The following is a 24,405-nucleotide window of genomic DNA, read 5'->3' on the forward strand; positions in this document are numbered from 1 at the left end:
ACTAATAATAAATGTAGCCAACTGAGAATTAAATTAAATATTTCCAACATGCACGGCTCTTCGAGTTGAATAATGTGAAGTAATGTTACGTCTTTGGGACTTTGCAGGATTTGTCTTTACATGAGTTTGTCTCAGTTTCTTAGTGCTTAAAACTACACATCATGCATTTATGTAACACATCTGACTAGAGCATGAATGGCTGTTACGTTTAATACATTTTATTAATTCAAGCAATAAATTGCAAAAGCAAGTTACATTACATGTGGACAACCCCAGTATTGCAATGGCCGTCTTGCGTGCAATTTCAGAAACTCCATTTATCGGTGGATCCAATATTACAAAAATGATATCAGATTAAACAAAAATGCTTGAAAATCGGAAAATAAATATCGGAAAATTAGATAATCAGTCGATCTCTAATTGTAATACCATGTTTCTTTGGACAGGCACCATGAAGTTATCATGGTTTTTGAACATGTTGTGAACCATGGTATTACATTTTTTTTTTTTTTTTTTTTTTTTTTTTTTTTTTACATGTACCATGGTAATACCATGGTATTCTTTTGAAGTACCTTGAAGTAAGTAAATAAATACCATGGTTTGAGTATGGTTAATATTCAGTACCAAAGAATATATCAAATACTATGGTATTACTGTCTGATACCATCACTGTACCATACCACCACATTACTTTTTGTCTTTTTTTCTTTCATTAATGTCATCAACTCACTAGGCATGGTATGGGAGCATTTGCACGTGGATGGGAGTGTTTTGTTTGTACGCCTGTGGGTGTATGCACACAAAATGTGGGTGTATTGTATAATAATGAAGTGCCGTAAAGTGCAATTTGCTTTTTTCTTGAGAAATAGGTATTGCGCTAAGATGTTTCAAAAGCAAGTCTGTTTTCAGTGCAAAGTCTAAATTCAGTTCCTACATTTGCAGTTTGGACATTACACAAGCAGGTGGTAATAAAGTTAATATTACTGTTTGTATTAACAAACTCTGAAAATACTGCGACCTTCACCCCATCTCCAACATTATCATCCAGCCCGGTTTTTTGGGATTCAATTTAGTATAGTGTTGAAATAATCTCCATAGATATTCCATTTGTGCTCTTTCGTCCCAAACTTTGAGATTTCAGAGTGTATATTTGTAGACAGAGTGGTGTTTGTAGGGGTATGTAGGGTGAAATCCCCCAGGATATTTAATAAGAGACTGAAGGAAAGTACTGGGCAGATAAGGTACTGTAAGACAGGCCTTCGAGAGTGTAAGTCGTTGAGCTGCATTAAAGGATTTTCTAGAAATGTCATGAGCCTGTTTGATTCAATTTTTAATAATGCACTGTGGGAAGCACCAGAGGGTAAGAGAGCGGCTCAAGTAAGGGTTTTCAGAGTTGGTGTCCTTGAGATCTTTAAGGGTGCTTTGACACTAGCACTTGGTGCGCACCCTGGTTCATTTAACATCGAAGTTCGGTTTATTTAGATGATGTTTTCCAAACTCGGGTGCACACCCGCAAACTACATATTAGTCCGCTTGATAAGGCAATCTGGGGTTCAGTTCATGTGAACTCTGGTACGGTATGCTGCTGATATGAATGCAATCATACCAAATTGCACAAGTGAACCACTTGTGATATGGTATAATTTGCGTCTTTGCAGCCTCCCGATCGCAGTTATTTTGGTGTAATGCATTTCTCATTCTTGCTTGTATCCAAATAAATTGCCTTCAGAGAGCAACTTACTTCTCTTGCAATGCATCTGTGGGCTCGCAGCAGACAAACGCTCACATTCTTCACATCTTTGCACATTCAATGCACCAAAGGCAGACAAACATACATGAAGTGTCATTCTGTGCATGTAAAGTATTGCATGTTATCCAAAGAGATGAATACTTCAATAACACAGTGAAGCTGACGTCTTCTTGAGTGGTTTCCTAGTTAAAGTGTTAAACAGCTGCAGCTTTTACTCACGTTGATAACGCAGTCAGACCATGGTTTAGACCCAAATATTATGATGTGAACAGAGACCAGTTTGGTCAAAGCAACCGAACCAAGTGTGAAAGCACCCTAAGGCTACGTTCACACAGCAGAATACAATTGTCAGTCCTGTTTGGAGTGCTAAAAACAGTTATTTTCTTTAACAGTTTGGTTATGAAAGTGAGTGACAACCACATTCTATTGCCAAAGTGACAACCGGACTTTGAGAGCAAGTTCAGTTGATATGTGCTGTATAAATGGAGACAGTTGACTAGCTGTCTGTGACATCATTGACATATTTATGACTTACGTGTAAAAGAGTGAGCTTTACAGGCTATTTTGTGCTGTTAATGTTAGAGCTGTCAATCTCTCTCAGATTTGACAAATGGCTGGAAAATAGGGGTGTCTTCAGAATTTTTTTAAATTGGACAAAAGCAGAACCCCAGTTTTTGAGAGGATGAAAACAGTGGAAGCTGCCTAAAATGCTAAAAAAAACAAAAAAACCCTAAAGCTAAAGTTTTTATTATAATAGTTAATTTCTGAATCACTAACGTCACCAAAGCTAGCATCTTCCATTGGTCAACAAACGGATAGTCCCTCCCCAAACTCATGCCATTGTTTGAGCTAATGTCTCAAACAAACAGATCAGTGTTTTGATAGTGCCACAGTGTTCCTTGATAGCACCCATAAATCACCCAGATGTCTATTTGATGTGCGTGTTTACATCTGGAAGACGAAGTTGTTTGGTTGTTTGCTCATCTGCAGTTTGTCTTGGAATTCCTTTCGGATGTCAATAAGACATTCGGCTGTCTTTGAGACGTTTATCATTTAGAATGTTTGAAAATCTGATCTTTTTAAGATGTTTAGCAGATGTTAGTCAGTGCAATGCTTTCCAGTTTAAATGCCCTTAAACAGACATTTCAGAGATGTATATGTGCTATCTGGGTTTGCACTATTGGGGGAAATTAACCTGCTAATGGCTTGCATGCTGAAGGGTAGTTGTCTCTGAATATTAAGTTGGGGTAGGATAAAGCTTTTTAGCGTTGAAAAATAACTTGAGAGTATTTGACCACTGCAGTCCAGATACTACTGATTAGGTCCATCTGGATTATCTCCAAACCTTGCAGTGAACATTAGACTTCTGCACATCCCAACTACTGGTCTCAACATATTGATTTATTAGCCCGTTAATTTGGTTGGTGTAAACACGGCATATTGGTTTGCTAGTGGGACAATTACAGAGCTGCAGAATTTCATAAATATTTGATAAGAATCTCATTACAGTACTAATGTGTATATAAACAGCATAAGTAATACTGCTTGCACGCTTATTGTGTTGAGAGAATTGATACAAGCTAATGTGGTTTTATGCGTTTGACAGACCTTATCAGACATTCTCATATAAATTAAACTTAAGCATGTTTTCCTGTAAATGTTCAATTTTATGAATGTTTCGGGAGCATGTGTCCTGTTTGTGTCCCCTCATGTGTCATCGAGCTCCACTTTTGTTGTTAGTGAAGCGAAAACTTGGAGTTGGTTTTAGATTCAGTCTTGGTTGTAGCCAGCACAGCACATTAAGTATCTTAAGAGGTAGATTTCTTACAGAGATCAGTGGGTAACTTAATTTAGACTGAGTCCAGACTGTCAGGTAATTTATTATCAGTGTTGGTGTTTGATTGACAGATTAGTTTTAGAGGAGGAAGGGTCTTTCCCAGAGAGCCTGTCCCAACATCCATCTTGTGTGTGACATTCTTCAGCATGAGAAACTGGTGTGTGTGCGTGTGTGCGTGCACAAGAGAAAGTGAGTGTAAGAGCCATGTCTGTTCCCTTAAGAGCATTGTGTGTTAATGGAAACCGCACAGATTTTGTCCGCAATTTGTCAAGAGTGATTCTCCTTATAAGCTCACAGGGCAGAAGCCCTAAATAACCAACACATGAGACTAGAGTAGATTATGAAAAATGCCACTTTAGAGATGTCTTAAAGCTACACTGTAAGATTTTTTTTGTTTGTTTTTTTTTGTTAGACATGAAAAAAATGTCATTAATGAACAATTACACCAACACTCCGTCTTCCAAACCACGTTTTTGCCTTAACGTCATATCTGTAAATAAAGAGGGTCCAGCTATGTTGTATGTGCAGTGATAGGTGTGGTAGTAGTTTGATGCTGAAATCTTGTAGCCACAACAAATGAGCAACATTAACCATGGGTCATTCAAAAAGGCAACCCTCTGGGAAATCACCTGTTTTCAGAGTAAAGAAACCGAGAAGTCTGCAAACAAAAACAGAAAGCGACAGAGCCCGTAATAAAACATGAAACAACATTGGCTTGGCTTTTCAGAGTTTTAAAACCCAGAGATGGAGTTTTTCTTGCTCGACAGGTAAGATATTTTATTGGGCCGATAGTTAGCCAGGTAGCTCTCTTAGCGCGGTAGTTTGTTAGATAGTGTTAGTCATTCTAATGGGGCATTTTAGGATGGATTGTGGTACTGCAGTGCTACAACTCAATCTATAAACCAGTTACTACCTTGGTCTATTTGCCTGTTAGCTAAGTTATAATACCGTTTGACTTTATCTGATATGACTAGCAATCGTTCTCTAATGTCATCGTTGCCTAACTTTTTTTTTAACTAAATTTATTTTGAAACAATTATTTTCAAGATGTCAAAACAACTGTGGAAAATATGCTACTTACTGTACCTGCTATGTAATAAGATTTATTTTTCGACTATGCATATTTGTCTTCCTTTAGTTTTTTATTTATTTATTTTATTATATTTTTTGAGTGGAGGGGGCAATTTTTGTTGTTGTTAGTGACATTCGCTCTGATAAGTTGATCACCTGTAACCATGGTTACACCGGTACTCCTCAAACCATCAGATTCATCTGGGCAGAAGAGCAGAGCCAAAGCCTGACTGATGTAATTACCAAGACAATGTTCCTCTGCAAGTAACTTGCAGTTCTATGCTTCAACTGCTAGAGGGCCAAAAGTTACATAGTGTAGCTTTAGAGGAGAATGGAGATCTTTATTTCCACTCATTGAAAACAATAATAATAATACTAATAATCAGAATATTTGTCTTGTCTGAAAATCAAAAGTGCATAAGATATTAACACTTAAAGGGTGCCTCCTAAATATTCTCTGGAGTGTATTTGATTGTGGTGTATTTTGTCTTGTTCTGTTATTTGTTATTTTCTAACAACCAATTTTGCTGTGCATATCTGTAATAGCTGTTTGTTGTTCTCTCCCTAATTGAACACTTTATCATTGTCTCTCTTTCGGTCTTTTGGGTACTAAACTTGATAGAATATATTGCAGAAATGGATCCATCTTTTTAAACTGTTTTCTAATTTTTCCATCTCTCAAGAAGTTAAATATAAATGTTCACCAAATTGTGCATTTTATGTTTCTTATGTTATTGACTCATTGTGATAGTTTGTTTTGATGTATTATATTGAAGACAACATTTATATGATTAGTATGGAGTTGACAGTAGTGCGGCTATGTGAAGTAGAAGTCGCTGAAGAAAAAAAACTGCTACGAGTTTCCCATGGCTTTTTTTTTTTTTAGAGAGTCTGGGAAATTTTTGTTAGAATAGCTAAATGATGCTGGGTCGTCTTTATCAAGGAGAAGAAGAAAAAAAATCATTTGGATGGAAATAACTAGAAATAACCCTGTGGTGTAGATTCAAAAATGTTATCTTAAGAAGTATGTGCCTGTGTGTGCAGAAAGAGACATATGGTCAGGTGTGTGTGCTTATATATTGCCCTTAAATTTACATCCTAAACAAGAAATATTTTTTATGTAATGTGATAAACAACCTTTGTTCTGAAAGACGTAAAATCGGGGCAATATTCTGAGCCCCAGATGCATTTGTATTTTTGTTTCCAAACATGTTTTCAAACTATTAATATTCTCCATTAAAATATTTTTCTTTTCTTTCACTGGCCATTATTTGATATGTCTGTGTGCACTCCTGGCTCGTTGCAACTCTTGCCTCCAAACTGACCTTTGACCTATGACAGTATTGTGTGGGGAGATGATATTTACACTGTGTTTGGAAGCAGTAACTGTATCGTATAGACGTTCTTGTACATTTAATAATAAGTTAAGTAAAGCCAACAAGTAATTTGAACACACTTATCTTTTTCTCTCTCTCCCTGTGTTTATAGTTGGACCCTCAGACTGTGCAGTCCAAAAACTGGCATATGGACGTCATAGAAATGAATGGGGTACAAATGTATTTCTCATGAGAATAAAATCTATTTTCTGAATAATCTATTATTTTCAATTATTGTTTTAAACATTATTTACAGTGACTTATGTTGCCTTTCAATAACTGTTCCTTTCTCAGATTAAAGTGGAGTTTTCCATGAAGTTTACAAGTCGGGACTTGAGCTTGAAGCGGACGCTGTCTAAGAAACAGAGCGGTGTGTTTGGGGTCAAAATCTGCGTGGTGACAAAGTGAGTGAAATGACAAGCCCTAAAAATAAGTATGGAAAAACAATAATTCAATACACAATAATATTTTTAATTAATATAACATTCGGAACAATTTCCTTAAATACATTTAGTACAGTTGTGTACATTGATTTTATATGTTATTCCTCCTCAGGCGTGAGCGCTCCAAGGTGCCTTACATCGTGCGGCAGTGCATTGAAGAGGTGGAGAAGAGAGGCATTGATGAAGTGGGCATTTACAGGATCTCTGGAGTGGCCACTGACATCCAGGCCCTCAAAGCTGCTTTTGACACCAGTAAGAGCCATTTCACCAACCATATGCTCATACTTGGTATATCTTTATTTAGGAGTACACTAGTCAAGTCATTTAAAACATTAAACGAATAACGCTTTTCACAACAAAGAGTTTCAAAGCAGCTTTACAGAAAATGATGATGCTGTAATGTCCTCATTGAGCAGTTTAAATGAATAACATGATTTAAAATCATATTTTAAAAATGATATGTCATTAGGCCCTCAGTGAGCAAGCCAAAGGTGAAAGGCAACCGTGGCAAGGAACCCAAAACTCAATAAGATGTTAGTAAATGGACAAAAATAAGCTTGGGAGAAAGCAGTCTCATCTGGGGGAGCCAGTCACCCTCTGGCTATACAATGGCTATATAATATAAATAAATGTGGAGTACAAGTCTTGTTTTATTTGAGTACACTGGGTAGATGTTGGTGGGCAATTTTTTTTTGCTTGAACTGTAAGATTGATGATTAAGTGTCTTTGAATATCTATATAGCATATAGATGATCCCAAAGCTAACAGACATGGACTAAAAGCCACTATACTCCAATGCTGATTTAACTGGAGCTTCAATTGTGACTTGATTAATTTTTCAGAACTTCAGATTATTTCACCGATCAAAGTCCAAACGTGGCAAAATGGGACCTATTTTTAAATATTGTGACCCTGTTTACATCTGGTATTAAGATGCATTTTGGATGATTGAAATGTGATCACGTGTGGTCACCTCTAAATATAGGCCTAAACGGGGTCTAAAACTTTTTGTGATTGGATCATAAAAAACACATACAAAGATCAAAAACGCATGTGACCGGGGGCCTGGGTAGCTCGGCGAGTAAAGACGCTGACTACCACACCTGGAGTCGCAATTTCGAATCCAGGGCGTCCTGAGTGACTCCAGTCAGGCTTCCTAAGCAACCAGTTGGCCCGGTTGATAGGGTGGGAAGAGTCACATTGGGTAACCTCCTCGTGGTCACTATAATATTGTTCTCGCTCTCGTTGGGGCGCGTGGTGAGTTGTGTGTGGACGCTGCGTGTGAAGTGTGAAGCCTCCACATGTGCTATATCTCTGCGGTAACGTGCTCAACAAGCCACATGATAAGATGCGTGGATTGACGGTCTCAGACACAGAGGCAACTAAGATTCGTCCTCCGCCACCCGGATTGAGGCGAGGCACTACACCACCATGAGGATTTAGAGCGCATTGGGAATTGGGCATTCCAAATTGGGAAGAAAAAGGGAGAATATAAAATACAAGAGTTTAAACGTTGCCGGTTACGAACGGCTTTAAAAGGAAATAACCGTCTGATACATACACAAAAACGAGAACTTCACAGATCTTCTTCAGTGTGTCTGATGTCATCATGCAGGCACACAGATGAAGCACATAAATCTGAAGTTTAGGTTGATACACAAAATCCACTAAAAAAGCAGATAATTCTGCTCAAAATGTGTAATGTAATGTAATGTTGAATTTGTGCTTGGATTAAGTTTCAGATGCGTCTGGGAGAAATGTTGTGCCGTTTTTTGTTTTTTTTTTCGACGCTTTATCTTTTATGAAGTTTTTGTGCTTTAATTTCATGTAGTAACACAGTACATAGCGATTAATGTTTGTCGTTACAAAATCAGAGACCCTCCCCTTGAAATCCAATCACAAATGTTCACAGGAGACGTATTTTGCGACCAGGTGGATACAGCGTTGTGTCTCACCTAACCACATGTGATCGGACAGCAAGGTATCACCCAGAGTGTTTGATTTGGTTAGAGTGGGAACAGCACTTTGCATCAACACTGTTGACACTGTTCGGAAACAGAATGCAAGAGTCTTGAGATGTGTTTTTTATTTTTTTTTACTTGACACGCCATCTTAAAGGACTATTTCACCCAAAAATGGAAAGTCTCTCATCATTTACTCACCCTCATGCCATCCCAGATGTGTATGTCTTTATTTCTTCTGCTGAACACAATTGAAGATTTGTAGAAGAATATTTCAGCTCTGTAGGTCCATACAATGAAAGTGAAAGTGCATATCGCCCCATACTGGGCAGAGAGGAGAATTAATGATAAAAATGACTTAAAAAACCTATCATATCATGTCTGAACACATGGATTTAACCACTGGAGTCATATGTATTACTTTTATGCTGCCTTTACGTGGGTTTTGGAGCTTCAAAATTTTGGAACCCATTCCCTTGCATTGAGGACCTACAGAGCTGAAATATTCTTTTAAAATCTTAATTTATGTTATGCAGAGGAAAAAAGTCATAGACATCTGGGATGGCATGAGGGTGAGTAAATGACACACCTACTTACAGTAGCTTTGACTTTCTTAATGATTTCCCATCCATCTCTGTTCATCGCTGTCTCTCTCTGGTAATGTGAGGTCAGTCGAGGCTTGCGTCTTCTGTCTAAAATCAGCAGCAGTGTTATGGGAAAGGCCGTACAGAGGGCTGATCCCTCCAGCTGTCAGCTGGCTCCATAAACACACACACACAGTCTACAGGGAGTGTTCAGAGCACTCAGCAAGCATTGAGTGTTACTCAGTATTATGTCATATAATGCTGGGTCTCTGTTACTCAGACTAGATCTACAACCTTGAGTGTTACACGCAGCATTTGTTATGATGGTTTGCATTTCATTTGCGCTTTCTCTCTTTCAGATACCAAAGATATCCTGGTGATGTTGAGTGATATGGACATTAATGCCATAGCAGGAACGCTGAAATTGTATTTCAGGGAGCTGCCAGAACCTCTTCTCACGGACCGGCTGTACCCGGCCTTCATGGAGGGCATTGGTATGACCTTTCACTTTCGATCTATTTCATATTTAAAGGTAAAGTTAACCCAAAAATGAAAATTCTCTCATCGTTTACTCATCTTCATGCCATCTCAGATGCGTATGACTTTCTTTCTTCTGTATAACACAAATGAAGATTTTTAGAAGAATTTCTCAGCTCTGTAGGTCCATAAAATGCAACTGAATGGTGGCCAGAACTTTGAAGCTCAAAAAGCACATAAATGCAGCCTAAAAGTAATCAATACAACTCCAGTGGATTAATTCATGTCTTCAGAAGCAATATGATAGATGTGGGTGGGAAACAGATCAATATTTAAGTTCTTTTTTTACTATAAATTTTCACTTTCACTTCCACATTCTTCTTCTTTTGTCTTTTTGGTGATTCACATTCTTTGTGCATATCACTACCTTCTGGTCGGGGCTGGTCAAAGGTGGAGATTTATAAAAAGGACTTAAATATTGATCTGTTTCTCACTCACACCGATAATATCGCCTCTGAAGATATGGATTTAACCACTGGAGTCATATGGATTACTTTTATGCTGCCTTTATGTGCTTTTTAGACCTCCAAAGTTCTGGCCACCATTCACTTGGATTTTATGGACCCACAGAGCTGAAATATTCTTCTAAAAATCTTAATTTGTGTTCTGCAGAAGAAAGACAGTCATACACATCTGAGATGGCATGAGGGTGAATAAATGATGAGAGAATTTCCATTTTTGCGTGAACTATCCCTTTAACATTTTAAGATCTCACAAGTCTTAGAATATCCCAATCACAGTATGATATGTAGCAAACAGAGTCATGAAATGCCAAATGCAAATGATTGAGGTAGAGAGACACATCCGGGTGTGATTTAAGAGGAAGGGGGTGTTTAGCGGTTAAATAATTACACTTATCTTCATCACAGCTCTATCAGATCCTGCTGCAAAAGAAAACTGCATGATGCATCTGCTGCGGTCACTACCAGACCCCAATCTCATTACGTTCCTCACACTGCTGGAGCACCTGAAAAGGTAAGCACACACACACAGAAAACACAGCGGTTTCATCACGTTCCTTGCCTCTCTTGAAGTTTCTTAATCCTCATGTGAGGCTTCTGTTGCCTGGCGTGCGCCTTTATTCACCGGAGCAACATTGAAGGCATTTATTCCAAAAGGCTAGACCTAAGGGCCAACAGAATTAAATATTATGTTTACTTTCCGAATGAAATAGTACCATTGCGATTTTTGCAGTGTCGTACTAACAGACCTAGATAATGCGATTTGCAGCAAGGCTTCATCCAGCATGTACACGTTAATAGGACCACAATTTGCCTTGCCGTTGTGCTCATGCTCCACACTGTGTCATGTATACTTGGGACAGACAGATGTCATTGCTCTTTAAATGCCTTCTGCTTCATATGAACATCAGTTCAGTCACTTTTATGAATGAACGTAGTTGTTTTTTTTAAATGTGAGAAACTGCTGTCACAATTCACAAGAATCTCTCTGAAAAGTCAACAGTTAGCAAGCAGGGTCTCAGGATTATAAACACTGTCAGAAATAGCCTCCCTGGAGACATTACTGCTGACTTTAATTACAGCCTATTAACACATCACAATCATGAACATGTCCTGCACTCACTGTGTTGAATAATCAACACAGTTCACTGTGGACACCTGCTGGCCGACTCTACACATCACACTTCAAACTTGACTTTAAAGGGATAGTTCACATAACAATGAAAATGCTGTCATCATTTTCTCACCCTCTTGTTGTTTTAAACATGTATGACTTTATGTGAAACACAAAAGGATGTGTTAGGCAGAATGTTAGTTTTAGTCACCATTCACTTTCATTGTATGAAAAAAAAAAAGATGCAAAAAAAGGGAATGATGACTGAGACGAACATTTTGCTTAACATCTCCTTTTGTGTTCCATGGAAGAAAGAAAGTCATGCAGATTTGGAACAGCATGAGGGTGAGTAAATGATGACAGAATTTTCATTTTTGGGTGAACCATCCCTTTAAATGTATAGAGTCATTTTAAATGGAAATGTTCACCTTATTGATTGGTTAATGGCATGTGGCCAGTTCTGTATTGATGTTTGGTTTCCTCTCATTACAGGGTGGCAGAGAAGGAGCCGGTAAATAAGATGTCGCTGCATAATTTGGCCACAGTGTTTGGCCCCACTCTGCTGAGACCTTCAGAATCAGAGAGCAATAAAGCCCATATCACACTGGCCTCTGACATCTGGAGTCATGATGTGATGGCACAGGTGAGACAAAACTTGCGTACTAAGATATGCATGCATTTTTGAGTGTTTGTTTGTATGTATGCATGTACTTAGCTATAGTTTGTGGACAAACCCATCCTTTGCCGACACTTGGAGATGTGTTCATTTATGTGAAGTTAAAGCTGATGTGTGTTACTTTTTTTATTTTTTTTATTTTTTTAAGTTAAATTACCTTTTCATATCCCTGTTTAATATGCAGAGACAACTATAAGTTAGACATTTGAAGGTTGATTTCCTTAATATTGAATATTTCAGTTTAGCTCAATCGACAGCAATTGTGGCATAATGTTGATTACCACAAAAATTTAGACTCGTCTCTCCTTTTCTTAAAAAAAAACAAAAAAAAGCAAAAATTGAGGTTTTTACAATGGAAGTGAATAAGGCCAATTTTGGGGGGTTTAAAGGCAGTAATGTGAAGCTTATAATTTTATTAACGTCTTTGTAGGGTTTTAAGGGTTTACAAACATGTCATCGCAACAAAGTTTTAACATTTTATATAACTTTACAGAAAAGGTTAGTATGTGATTTCATCACACTAAAATCATGTTAACACTCTTATTGTTTACGTCATATAGCTATATTTTTAAAACAGTGCGTGTTTATATGTTTACGGGTCGGCCCCATTCACTTCCATTGTAACTGCCTCACGGAACCCAAAATTGTGCTTTTTTTTAAGGAGGGTTGAAATTTTTTTTTTGTGGTAATCAACATTATGCCACAAATGCTGTCGATTGTGCATAAATTGTATTGAACCCATAACATTCCTTTAAAGGCTGTTTGTTTGACCAATGGCAGACGGAAAGGGTATATTTGGAGAAGTTTTGAAAACAATGTTTATTTTTGCAATTCATTTGGTGATGCTAGTTGTGCATAAATTACACACAAATTTAATTATCATTTTCATTTTGATTCTAAAGTGCCAAAGGTTTTCATTTTAGGGGTAGGGTCAGTGTGTGGAAATGGGTTAGTCTACATTTTATTCTACATATTATAATTTGCTTTACATAAAAATAATAGAGGTCCATGGTACAGTGTGTTTTTTTAGTTTCTGTAAACTGCAATTGTTGTATTTGGCCTTGAGATCTAAATAATCACAGAGCAGGTTTAGACTCTCTGTGGGGGGGGGGGACTCTGGGGAGTCTTGCCAAGCAAGGACACAAACACACAATCTGTAGATCATTATAATGTGTTGTGCTGTGTAACCACTGGTAATGTGTTTGACGTTTTAAGAGATCACATCACCACTCAGCCACTGTTTATAGCTGTCAGCCACTTCCACTCACTGTATTATTATAGTTACTGTGATACTGATGTGGTCTGTGTTTTTTTCCATCATGCTGATTTCCATACTGTCAAAACAGTGACCCCAGGCTGACAGTAGTGTACTGGTCTATCTGCGGCTCAATGGTGTATTTATATGCTGTCGTGTCATTTCAGTCAGAATATTTACTGTGTCAGTGTAACTGACGAGACAGATTGACCATTTGTTTTGTCCTTTGGCTGGTGCACTACGTGTTTGAAACTGAACTAGTGGCCTGAGCCAAATGTTAGAGAACAACTTGCCCATCTTACACCATGCCCTAATCAGTCCTGATGTTTCTAGTGTAAAGGAATTTTCTGTCCTTACTTAAAGCATAAATGCACATGATATCACAGCCAGTCAGAACATTTGACTAACCTGTGTGAGTGCACCCAACCTATTACACACAATGGGGGTTTGCCAGCGCAATGTAAGAGAAATAGAAATTAAACAACCATTAAAATATCTTTTCACATGACACGTTGCATTCGGTTGGACAAAAACTAAAAAGATTACCATAGAAGGGAGTGTTTGTCAGTTGTTATGGCATCGCACCTATACTAATTGTTACCTCAAGGATCTATTTCCACTTGATTTAACCCATAAAAATTACTTTTGTTGGTGTAACTATTTATCTAGTTGATCTAGTCAGATTAAATAACATTTTTGACTTCAGTAAAAGGAGTTCATTTAGATATTACCACGTGAAGCACATTTTTAGGTTATCTGACAGAATATTTGTACAGTGTAGTTAGGACAGTGTTTTGCCCTTCTACTCTTCTTTAATCAGGGGTGGTACTGTCATAGTTTGTGGCTGGATTTGTGACAACTTTAAGGATCTTGGCTACTAACACAAAGCTTACAATGTTTAATCAGTGTCATATTGAAGACCCAAAAATGAAAATTCTCTCATCATTTACTCACCCTCATGCCATCCAAAATGTGTATGACTTTCTTTCTTCAGCAGAACACAATTTTTTGGAAGAATATATCAACTCTGTTGGTCCTTACAATGCGAGTGAATGGAAATCTTTGAATCTCCAAAAAGCACATAAAGGCATCATAGTAATTCATACAACTCCTGTGGTTAAATACATGTCTTTTGAAGTGATATGATACCTGTGGGTGAGAAAAAGATCCATGTTTAGATATTTTTTTTTACTACAAATCTCCATTTTCACTTTCACATTCTTATTTTGTTTTTTGGCGATTCACATTCTTCGTTCATATCGCCACCTACCGGTTTGGGGCTGGTAGAGGTGCAGATTTAGAGTAAAAAAGGACATAAATATTGATCAGTTTCTCACACACATTTATCATATCACTTCTGAAGAAATGGATTTAACCACTGGAGTCATATGGATTACTGTTATTCTGCCTTGATGTGATTTGTGGAGCTTCAGAGTTCTGGTCACCATTTACTTGCATTGGATGGACCAACAGAGCTGAAATATTCTACAAATCTTCAATTGTGATCTGCAGAAGAAAGAAAGTCATACACTTCTGGAATGGCATGAGGGTGAGTAAATGATGAGAGAATTTTCATTTTTGGGTGAACTATCCCTTTAAATGCTCACTGGATTTATTACACTGTCATTCATTCAGGAGTAAATGTGACATCTAGTGGTCTGAATGAGTAATGCTGACAGTTCTACATATGTTTGAGAATCACTGCACCACTGTAAACCTCCTCTCTCTCTCTCTCTCTCTCTCTCTCTCTCTCTCTCTCTCTCTCTCTCTCTCTCTCTCTCTCTCTCTCTCACAGGTTCAGGTATTGCTGTACTACCTGCAGCATCCACCCATATCCTTCGCTGAGCTGAAGAAGAATACACTCTATTTCTCAACTGACGTCTAAAAAGAGAGAAAGAGTCAGAGACTTTCTCCCTTCCTTCCAAACATTTTCTTTATTTCTGTACAAAGCCAACAGTCCAGCAGGGAGACAGAGAAAGACTGTGCCCACTCTCCTTGCTTTTGTTGTTTCCAGTCATGTTCATGTTTAACGGGAGCTCAGACCTCACACCATCACGGAGAAGAACTGGAGTGAAGGAGGACGAACTCAAGCCCGGGATTCAGCATCACCTTTTAGAAAATTTGCACTTATCACATAGAAATCCTGCCGAACACAAGCACACTTTCTACCACATCGCACACCCTGTTTACCGTCCTGTGAGAATGTTTGTGGGATACAGTCACAGTGTTGTGCCATGGGATGTGTGCATCTGGTGTGGTGGCTCCTCTAAAGCCCAGTTCAGTGATCCCGAAACTGGAAGCAACCTGCTGTTAACCTGCTCTTCCTCAAGAGGCATTCCAATAAACAAAAACAGCAGCATTTACATGTTTTCTGTTTGATAGATTTTTTTTTTTCATAAGCTTTTCTGCATGTGATACAGGGGCAGTGAGCTATGTGTGTGTGTGTGTGTGTGTGTGTCTGTGTCTGTGTATGTGAGAGAGTGAGCAAATGCATTTTTTCAAAATAAAATCTTGCTTCGAGTGAATCCTGCTGGCCATATTTTGAGATTCCTTGTCCAAGTAAATACAGGCCAACAATGCCCTATTTATTATGAATATATTCTGTTAATTGTGCTTGTACAGTTCAGTACACTTAGAGAACAACTCTGTAGAGTCGTTAATTTGCAATTTTTTGTTTTGTTTCGTTTTAACTTCAAATTCTGTGTCTGTATAGAATAAAAAATAGAAAATCTAACAGATGAATTAGACAGCTCTTGGGACAAGTCTTGGTATACAATGTAGTGAGATTATTCTTGGAAAAATGGAAAACTTTGTCTTGATTTGGGGGAAATAGTCTCCTATCTCACTTTTGCAAGTTGAAGTGTAAGGAGATTCAGTGTAATCTGTAGAAAGATGTGATTGTGTTTGCATGTTCATCTCGTCAGATAAAAAGTGGGCAGGTAACACACAAAGTTTAATTTCCTCCTTGTGTTTTGATTTTAACTATTATTATTTTTAATCCACTGCTGAACTCCACAGGCAGAGGGGAGGGGAAAACAGTACAAATTTTTCTGCCATAAAGCCAGTGATATGTACTTCATAAGCACGGTTAGATTACAAACTGTTTGCTATTTTAATATAAGATTAAAAGGAAATAAAAAAACAGTTGTGTTTTATTTCTGTTGGAAAGATATTGAGGATACTGTATTAACAATAAGGGTAAATGTTGATGTGACCTTTTCCCCCCTTTTTTAGTAAAATAAATAAAGGTGTATCTTGAGCACAAGAAGTTCTTTGTTTTTAATAAGGGGTCTGCCGTAAGAGGGTGGAAACAGGGAATGTTTGGGGAAACCTGTCTGGAAACCATTATTTTTGCAATTCCATGTAGTGTCGTTAGTGGTGCAGAAATAATGCATTTCACATTTAAATAAGTGCAACATATTTTGAATATTTAAAGTTAAATCATTTAAGGACACATTTTTAAAAGATGTTTGTATTTTAGAATTGTAGAATCACTCAAAATAAAATGGACAAAAACACTAGGACACAAGGGTCAGCTATATTATTAAGATATTTGGGTAAAAATCGGGGTTACTGTAAGGCACTTACAATGGAAGTGAATGGGGGCCAATTATGAACATTAAAATACTCACTTTCAAAAGTATAGCCACAAGACAATATGCGTGTTAACTGGGGTGGGAATCAAAAGGTAACTGACGATACGATGTTATCAATATTTAGTTCACCATCCGATATTATTGCGATTCTTTATTTTTGGTGGATTGCATTTCAAAACTACGATATATTGCGATATTTCACTCAATGTTTCTCATTCGTCTTCATTGGACTTCAGAGAACTGTTACCAAATCACCAAATGCATTGTTAAATTAATATCAAAGTGCCAGTATATTATTTCCTATTATCCATGTACAGTATTGTAAGCATACTGTTAAGCATATGCCTTCAGATCAAAAGATTTTTAAGATCGTGAGAAACATTTCAGTCAAGTGTTTCAAAACTTTTGACCGGTAGTGTATGTGTGTGTGTGTGTGTGTGTATATACATATATATATACATACATTATATATATATATATATATATATATATATATATATATATATACACACACACACACACACATACATACTTACACATACGTAGTGCAAATCTAAATACACATCGGTTATATACAGTGCAAGGGAATGTAATGGTAGAAGAGGTTGGATGTGTTGGATAATATAAAAAGACTAAGCTGTGTATTGCACATTAATTATTGCTCAATGGGGCAATTTTAACTGTTCATGAGATGGATAGCCTGAGGGAAAAAACTGTTCCTGTGCCTGACGGTTCTGGTGCTCAGAGCTCTGAAGCGTCGGCCAGAAAGCAACAGTTAAAAAAGGTAGCGGGCAGGGTGAGTGGAGTCCAGAGTGATTTTCCAGCCTTTTTCCTCACTCTGGAAGTGTACAGTTCTTGAGGGGGGCAGGGGGCAACCAATAATCCTCTCAGCACTCTGAATTGTCCTTTGTAGTCTTCTGATATCCGATTTCGTAGCTGAACCAAACCAGACAGTTATTGAAGTGCAGAGGACAGACTCAGTGACCGCTGAGTAGAACTGTATCAGCAGCGCCTGTGGCAGGTTGAACTTCCTCAACTGGTGAAGGAAGTACAAACTCTGCTGGGCCTTTTTCATAATGGAGTCAATGTGTGTCTCCCACTTCAGGTCCTGTGAGATGGTAGTGCTCAGGAACCTGAATGACTCCACTGCTGCCACAGTGCTGTTTAGAATGGTGAGGGGGGACAGTTTTGGGGTGTTCCTCCTAAAGTCCACAATCATCTCCACCGTTTTGAGCGTGTTCAGCTCATAGGTTGTTTTGACTGCACCAGACAGCCAGCTGTTCAACCTCCCTTCTATATGCAGACTCATCGTCATCTCGGATGAGGCCGATGACAGTGGTGTTGTCTGCAAACTTCAGGAGCTTGACAGAGGGGTCCTTGGCGATGCAGTCGTTGGTGTAGAGGGAGAAGAGTAGTGGGGAGAGCACACATCCCTGGGGGGCACCAGTGCTGATTGTACAGGTGCTGGAAGTGAGTTTCCCCTGTCTCACAAGCTGCTGCCTGTCCGTCAGAAAGCTGGTAATCCACTGACAGATAGACATGGGAACAGAGAGTTGGTGTAATTTATTCTAGAGTATAGCTGGGATGATGGTGTTGTAAGACGAACTGAAGTCCAAAAAAAGGATCCTTCCATATGTCCCTGGTTTGTCCAGATGTTGCAGGATATGATGCAATCCCATGTTGACTGCATCATCCACAGACCTGTTTGCTCGATAAGCAAATTTAAAGGGATCTAGAAAGGGTCCAGTGATGTTCTTCAGGTGGGCCAACACCAGTCTCTCAAATGATTTCATGACCACAGACCTCAGGGCGACAGGTCTGTAGTCATTAAGTCCTGTGATTTTTGGTTTCTTTGGGACAGGAATGATGATTGAGCGTTTGAAGCAGCATGGGACTTCACACTGCTCCAGTGATCTATTGAAGATCTGTGTGAAGATGGGGGCCAACTGGTTAGCACAGGATCGAAGACATGCTGGTGAGATGACATCTGGGCCCTGTGCTTTCCTCGTCTTTTGTTTCCGAAAGGCTCACATCATCTTCACAGATCTTAAGTGCAGGTTGAGTAGCAGGAGGGGGGAGGAGGGGGGTTGCAGGAGGTGTTGGTGTTTGTGTGAAGTGAAGGTCAGAGTTGGTGTGGGGTGTTAGATTGGGCCTTTCAAATCTGCAATAGAACACATTCAGGTCGTCAGCCAATTGTTGGTCCACTACAGGGTTGGGGGTAGGAGTCCTGTAATTTGTGAGTTGTTTCATGCCACTCCACACTGATGCAGGGTCGTTAGCTGAAAATTTGTTTTTCAGCTTCTCAGAGTATATTCTTTTAGCCGCTCTGATTTCCTTGTTCAGTGTGTTCCTGGTCTGATTGTACAAGACTTTATCACATGCAGTGCCCCCAGACAGCTCACGTGGCACATGCCACTCAATTGTCACGATGAAAACAAATAAAACCACGTGCTCGACCCAGTGACCTCACGAAGACCTCAGTCAAGCAACAAAGTTGTTGTTGTTGTTTTATAAGCCCACAATGTAAATGGACAGGTGTTCGGCACACCAGACAGTCCACATCCCTGTCTGGAATCTATAGACGGACACTTTGTTTCCATTTCGTGTCTCTCCTATAAATATTCACCAAGAACCAGATATGGCACACCTGATTTTGCTCTACTGGACACAATGCAGTCATTTGTGGGTGATGATCACGAGAGGGGCACAGCAAGTAAAAAAAAAAAAGGTAATAACTTATCTAGTTTAAATAATGTTAAATGATGAAGTTGATGAGGTTAAAATAGTTTGACTAAAATTTATAAATGCTTGGCAGATGAGATGAGATTGTATTTTCTAAATCATTTCCTCGTTGTGCACAAGTAATGAACTAAACTAACTGTAAGTGTACTATAGATGGCGATAAAAGTCTAATCTTACAGATTTAGCCTAATGACTGAATATTTGTTCTTCTGTCACACATTTCTACTGCTGCCTCACATCTAACAGTTTAAAACTGAATAAAAACATAAGAGGTTGTTATTGTACAAATCACAACATGCGTCTGTTGCTTTGGGCGACTATATATAAAAAAAATAATTAAAAGATTCACTTTCATGAAATGTATTAATTTGAATTGAGTAAATTTTCATAACATAAAATAAACATATTTTAAGTTTTATTAATTAAATTTAGTAAAACATTACACAGTTCAACTTGAGATTACAGTGAGCTTCATCTTAATAAAATGTGTTACCATGGTGTAAGATGTTCTTGAACACAAACATATAGGCCTGTTGTCTCTGGAAAGGAGCTGAAAATATAAATTAATATCAGACATTAGAATGAACTGTAATAGGTTATGCTGCTTATCTCTTGAGCCACACATTTTTTTTAATATTACTTCAAATTAATTAATTATGTTTATCATGCATCACCATAGCACAGTATTGGTAAAAAGGACACAAATGGACCAACTCAACCAGGTGACAAGATATAAAACCGAGCAATGTTCATTAGCATTTTGTGCTTTTACCAAAATTAACTTTCCAGAATAAAACTTGAGAAATATTCACTTGAGTAAAAAGTGTGACAACTAGACCCCGTCAATCCTGACAGCTAAAGGAATTAGTTAGGTACAACAGGACAAAAGGCAAGGAAAATTAGCTTTTTTTATTCTAGCCACAAAACGTAATATCAAAATAATTCGATATCATGATCAAATTATTTTATTTATTTTTTTTATATTTATGGATCAACACAATTTGTGTGAAAAGAAATAATAACATAAGGTTGTTTTGATTAAAATTCAGTTGTTAAAAAAAGGTGTCCACAGTTGGTGTAAAAGGCCCATATTCTTGGTGTAAAAGGCCCATATTCTTGGGGTAAAAGGTCCATACTCTTGGGGTAAAAGGCCCATACTCTTGGGGTAAAAGGCCCATACTCTTGGGGTAAAAGTCCATACTCTTGGGGTAAAAGGCCCATACTCTTGGGGTAAAAGGCCCATACTCTTGGGGTAAAAGGCCCATACTCTTGGGGTAAAAGGTCCATACTCTTGGGGTAAAAGGTCCATACTCTTGGGGTAAAAGGCCCATACTCTTGGGGTAAAAGGCCCATACTCTTGGGGTAAAAGGTCCATACTCTTGGGGTAAAAGGCCCATACTCTTGGGGTAAAAGGTCCATACTCTTGGGGTAAAAGGTCCATACTCTTGGGGTAAAAGGCCCATACTCTTGGGGTAAAAGTCCATACTCTTGGGGTAAAAGGCCCATACTCTTGGGGTAAAAGTCCATACTCTTGGGGTAAAAGGCCCATACTCTTGGGGTAAAAGGCCCATACTCTTGGGGTAAAAGGCCCATACTCTTGGGGTAAAAGGTCCATACTCTTGGGGTAAAAGGTCCATACTCTTGGGGTAAAAGGCCCATACTCTTGGGGTAAAAGGCCCATACTCTTGGGGTAAAAGGCCCATACTCTTGGGGTAAAAGGTCCATACTCTTGGGGTAAAAGGTCCATACTCTTGGGGTAAAAGGCCCATACTCTTGGGGTAAAAGTCCATACTCTTGGGGTAAAAGGCCCATACTCTTGGGGTAAAAGTCCATACTCTTGGGGTAAAAGGCCCATACTCTTGGGGTAAAAGTCCACCAGGGGGTTTAGTGAGTTTGTGTAGATATCAGGGCAACAGTTACAGTGCAACATTTGCAAACTAATGCTACTATTTTTGAGACAGCAATATGGTTTTTTTTTTTTTAAATAACAAATTAAAATAATGCATATTCAATAATAACCACTGCAGAAAAAGGTGCATCATTTCTTGTTCATTTCCATCACATTTGACGTTTCATAACATCTCAAGTATTCTATTAACACATGCATCTCCATTGTGATTGGATGAGTCAATGTGAGCCCACTTTAAACATTCTTCATAACAAATCTATTCACCCCACTTAAGAAGAAGAATGTATTTATAGGGACCTTTAGTCCCTGTAACAGGGTTCTTTTTTTTTTTTTTTTTTTTACCCAAATACTATCCTTTCACGTAGGCCTATTAGACAGTTCTTGAAAAACTTTTTATTTAATCACCTTTAAACTGAAAATAACAAATTAGTATTTAGTATCAGAATGTGATAATTTCAGGGAGTTTCATTAGCTACATAATTTATTTTTTTTTTTATTTTTTTTTTTACGTTTTAAAAATGATGAAATATTAGATCGAATTGCCTCGAAAGCAAACTTTAGATATTACATGCAATGATCTCAAGGCTCAGGAAAATTTTGCAGTGCACAGTCACAAACAGGTGTTTAGGAAAATGTTATTCAAATCAAATGTGCCATTGTTCTTTTTTTTATTTTTAAATCAAACACCTTTTGGTGTTAGCCCCGTTGTACCCTAAATCAGTTATATTATTTCTGTGATCTGTGCATGAGAAATAGTTGATTCGAGTAAGTTAAACTACATTTCTCATAACTCCATTCGAATATTAAATGACATCCGGCGGTGACGCAAGAAACATGAACAATGTAAACATGTATGCGTTAAACTTTAACTTTTCACCGTGATGCTTATAAAATTGTCGTTTAGTCTTTAAGGTAAGATGTTTAGATGTCGATTTTACTGGTAGATTTTTCTAAAAAAAAAATGTAAAAAATGATAAATTTCTTAAACGTAACTGAGCATTTGTTAAATAAATAGCTGGTTTTCTAATCTCGGATGCACTCAGTTTGTCTTTATTCGCATTAACTACATCTTAATGCATTCACAAAAAGTATGGTACAGTAATGAATGAAACTCGTGTTATTATTTCTTTGTGTCACGTCGTGTTTAGGTCTGTGATGGACTCATCTCTGCTTTCAGCTGCTCAGCAGCTTTTGAAAGACCTTCAGCGGACCTACACAGAGACAAACTAAAGAAGACTGAAACTTCCACCCTCACTGATGTGTATTACAGGTGCTCGTCATCTGGACGTGTGTCTCTGATGTTGCACCACTGGTTAACTGATTAATGAAGCCCAGTGTTGCCAAACTCCTCCCTCTGAAAAGAACCATCCTCAAAAATCTCCATAAGAAAATAAATAATAAAAATGGTCACCAATAAGAAAACACTATTTAGAAAATATAGTGGCTATAAATAGGCCTACGTATGAGTGTGTATATTATATTCCATAATAAATTAATATAAAATTAAAATGAAGTCTCATGGATTTAATTTTTGTGAGGGTGATGATGTACAGTTTAAAAACCCTTTATTTTGGCACATGATACAGTGTTGTAGCTGTTTTCTTCATCAGTGGTGGTGAGAATGTCGGGCTGTCTAGCTGTTTGAGATGTTTGACTTTGAAAAACTCAGTAGACTTCAAATGGAGTCATGTAAGTTTTGTGGATTGCGCCTTGATATCAAGTGAAGCCCGAATGAGTTGCGCGAGTGATCGTCTCTGTGCTCTCCTGTCTCTGGAGTATTGGGAAGCCTTTTAGATTTGCACAAACCTGCGTGCTCCAAAGGAAGTGCAGAGCAGATCACTGCTGTGTGTGATTCTGCAATGGCTCGCACACTCACATGAAACCAGGCTTCAGTCGAGTGGTGCAGATGCACCTTTCAGATGAGAAGCATATTTAGCACTTAAGTGCCAATCGTGAGATAAATATCATTAAATTTGGTTCTGAAATTTCGCTTGGGCGTCCACTGAAAAATGTTCAATGCAGTAAAAAGCCTACTTCCAAACAGGTTCCCAAAAACACTCTGGACCAATATCTGAAATCACTAATACTGACAGAGGATGGCGCACTTATGGCACTTTTCCACTGCACGTTACGGTTCGACTCGACTCTGCTCGCTTTACTTTTCTGAGCTTGCTTTTCTACTGCAGTTTAGTGCCGCCTCAACGTGGGTGGGATTATAGGCTGATCGTCATAGTTGAGCCGCCTCTTCTGCCGTGACATCATCTTAAACGCGACACAAACATTACTGACCATAAACAATAACACGACTGCTAGCTGTTAGCTACTAACTCATGCTGCATAAAGCAGTTGTTGCATGGTGATTTTACACAAGCAAGCTTTCCAGCAGCTGGTCAACTAAATAAAGTGAAGCTTTCAAGCAGAATATAGAGTTAACATAACAAAATGTACCATCCTCCATCGTGGACTCCAACAACACCGTGGCCGAGTCCAGGGCACTCTCCCTCCCATTGCTCGCCAGTCTATTGCCATAGATAGCGTCCATTTGGTCGAACCACTTCCACTTTCTTCTGTTTGAACCACTCCGGCTGTTGTGGTCCTTTATGGTTCTGTAGTCACTTTTAAGTTTTTGTAACTTTTCCCTACACTGTTGGTAGGTCCGGTGGTAGCCGTGTGCGGCCAACAGCTGGGAGACTTCCTGAAAGACTTTTTCGTTTCGCGTCCTTTCGTTCGTCGCTAACGAAAGGAACGTCTGCACCTCGTTTATTGACCACGGCGTGGTTTTGCGCACAGCCATTTCTTTTAACAATTCGAAAGTCGCGTGAACAAATGTTATTGCTATCGCTGTTGCTAACTTTAAAACTAGCGGGTTGATGTCCCGTGTCGCAAATCCTGTGATGGTGGTAGTGACTATTCTCTCTGACCAATCAGTGATCTGCAGGGTTTTGATGTCACATTTAGTATCGGCTCGGTTCGCTTGGAACCTCAACCCAGGTGGTACTAAAAAAGTATCAGGTACCAGGTACTATCCACAGTGGAAAACCCCCAAAAAGCGACCAGAGTCAAGTCGAGTTGAGCTGTACCGTGCAGTGGAAA

At 38.4% G+C, this 24,405-nt stretch overlaps 1 protein-coding gene across 4 annotated transcripts in view; it reads left to right on the top strand.

The window, feature by feature from the left end:
* Positions 1-16,333, top strand: part of LOC127439576 (active breakpoint cluster region-related protein-like) — a 241,447-nt gene extending 225,114 nt beyond the window's left edge. For all 4 annotated transcript variants that reach the window (XM_051695745.1, XM_051695746.1, XM_051695747.1 and 1 more), the window contains 7 exons: positions 6,147-6,206; positions 6,329-6,438; positions 6,590-6,729; positions 9,382-9,516; positions 10,429-10,534; positions 11,627-11,777; positions 14,861-16,333. In XM_051695745.1, the coding sequence (XP_051551705.1) occupies positions 6,147-6,206; positions 6,329-6,438; positions 6,590-6,729; positions 9,382-9,516; positions 10,429-10,534; positions 11,627-11,777; positions 14,861-14,950 (792 nt within the window). In that variant the 3' untranslated portion in view covers positions 14,951-16,333. The remainder of the gene's footprint in view (positions 1-6,146; positions 6,207-6,328; positions 6,439-6,589; positions 6,730-9,381; positions 9,517-10,428; positions 10,535-11,626; positions 11,778-14,860) is intronic.
* The last annotated feature ends 8,072 nt before the right edge of the window (positions 16,334-24,405 follow it).

This window comes from Myxocyprinus asiaticus, chromosome 4, assembly GCF_019703515.2.
Source record: "Myxocyprinus asiaticus isolate MX2 ecotype Aquarium Trade chromosome 4, UBuf_Myxa_2, whole genome shotgun sequence".
NCBI classification, from domain to species: domain Eukaryota; kingdom Metazoa; phylum Chordata; class Actinopteri; order Cypriniformes; family Catostomidae; genus Myxocyprinus; species Myxocyprinus asiaticus.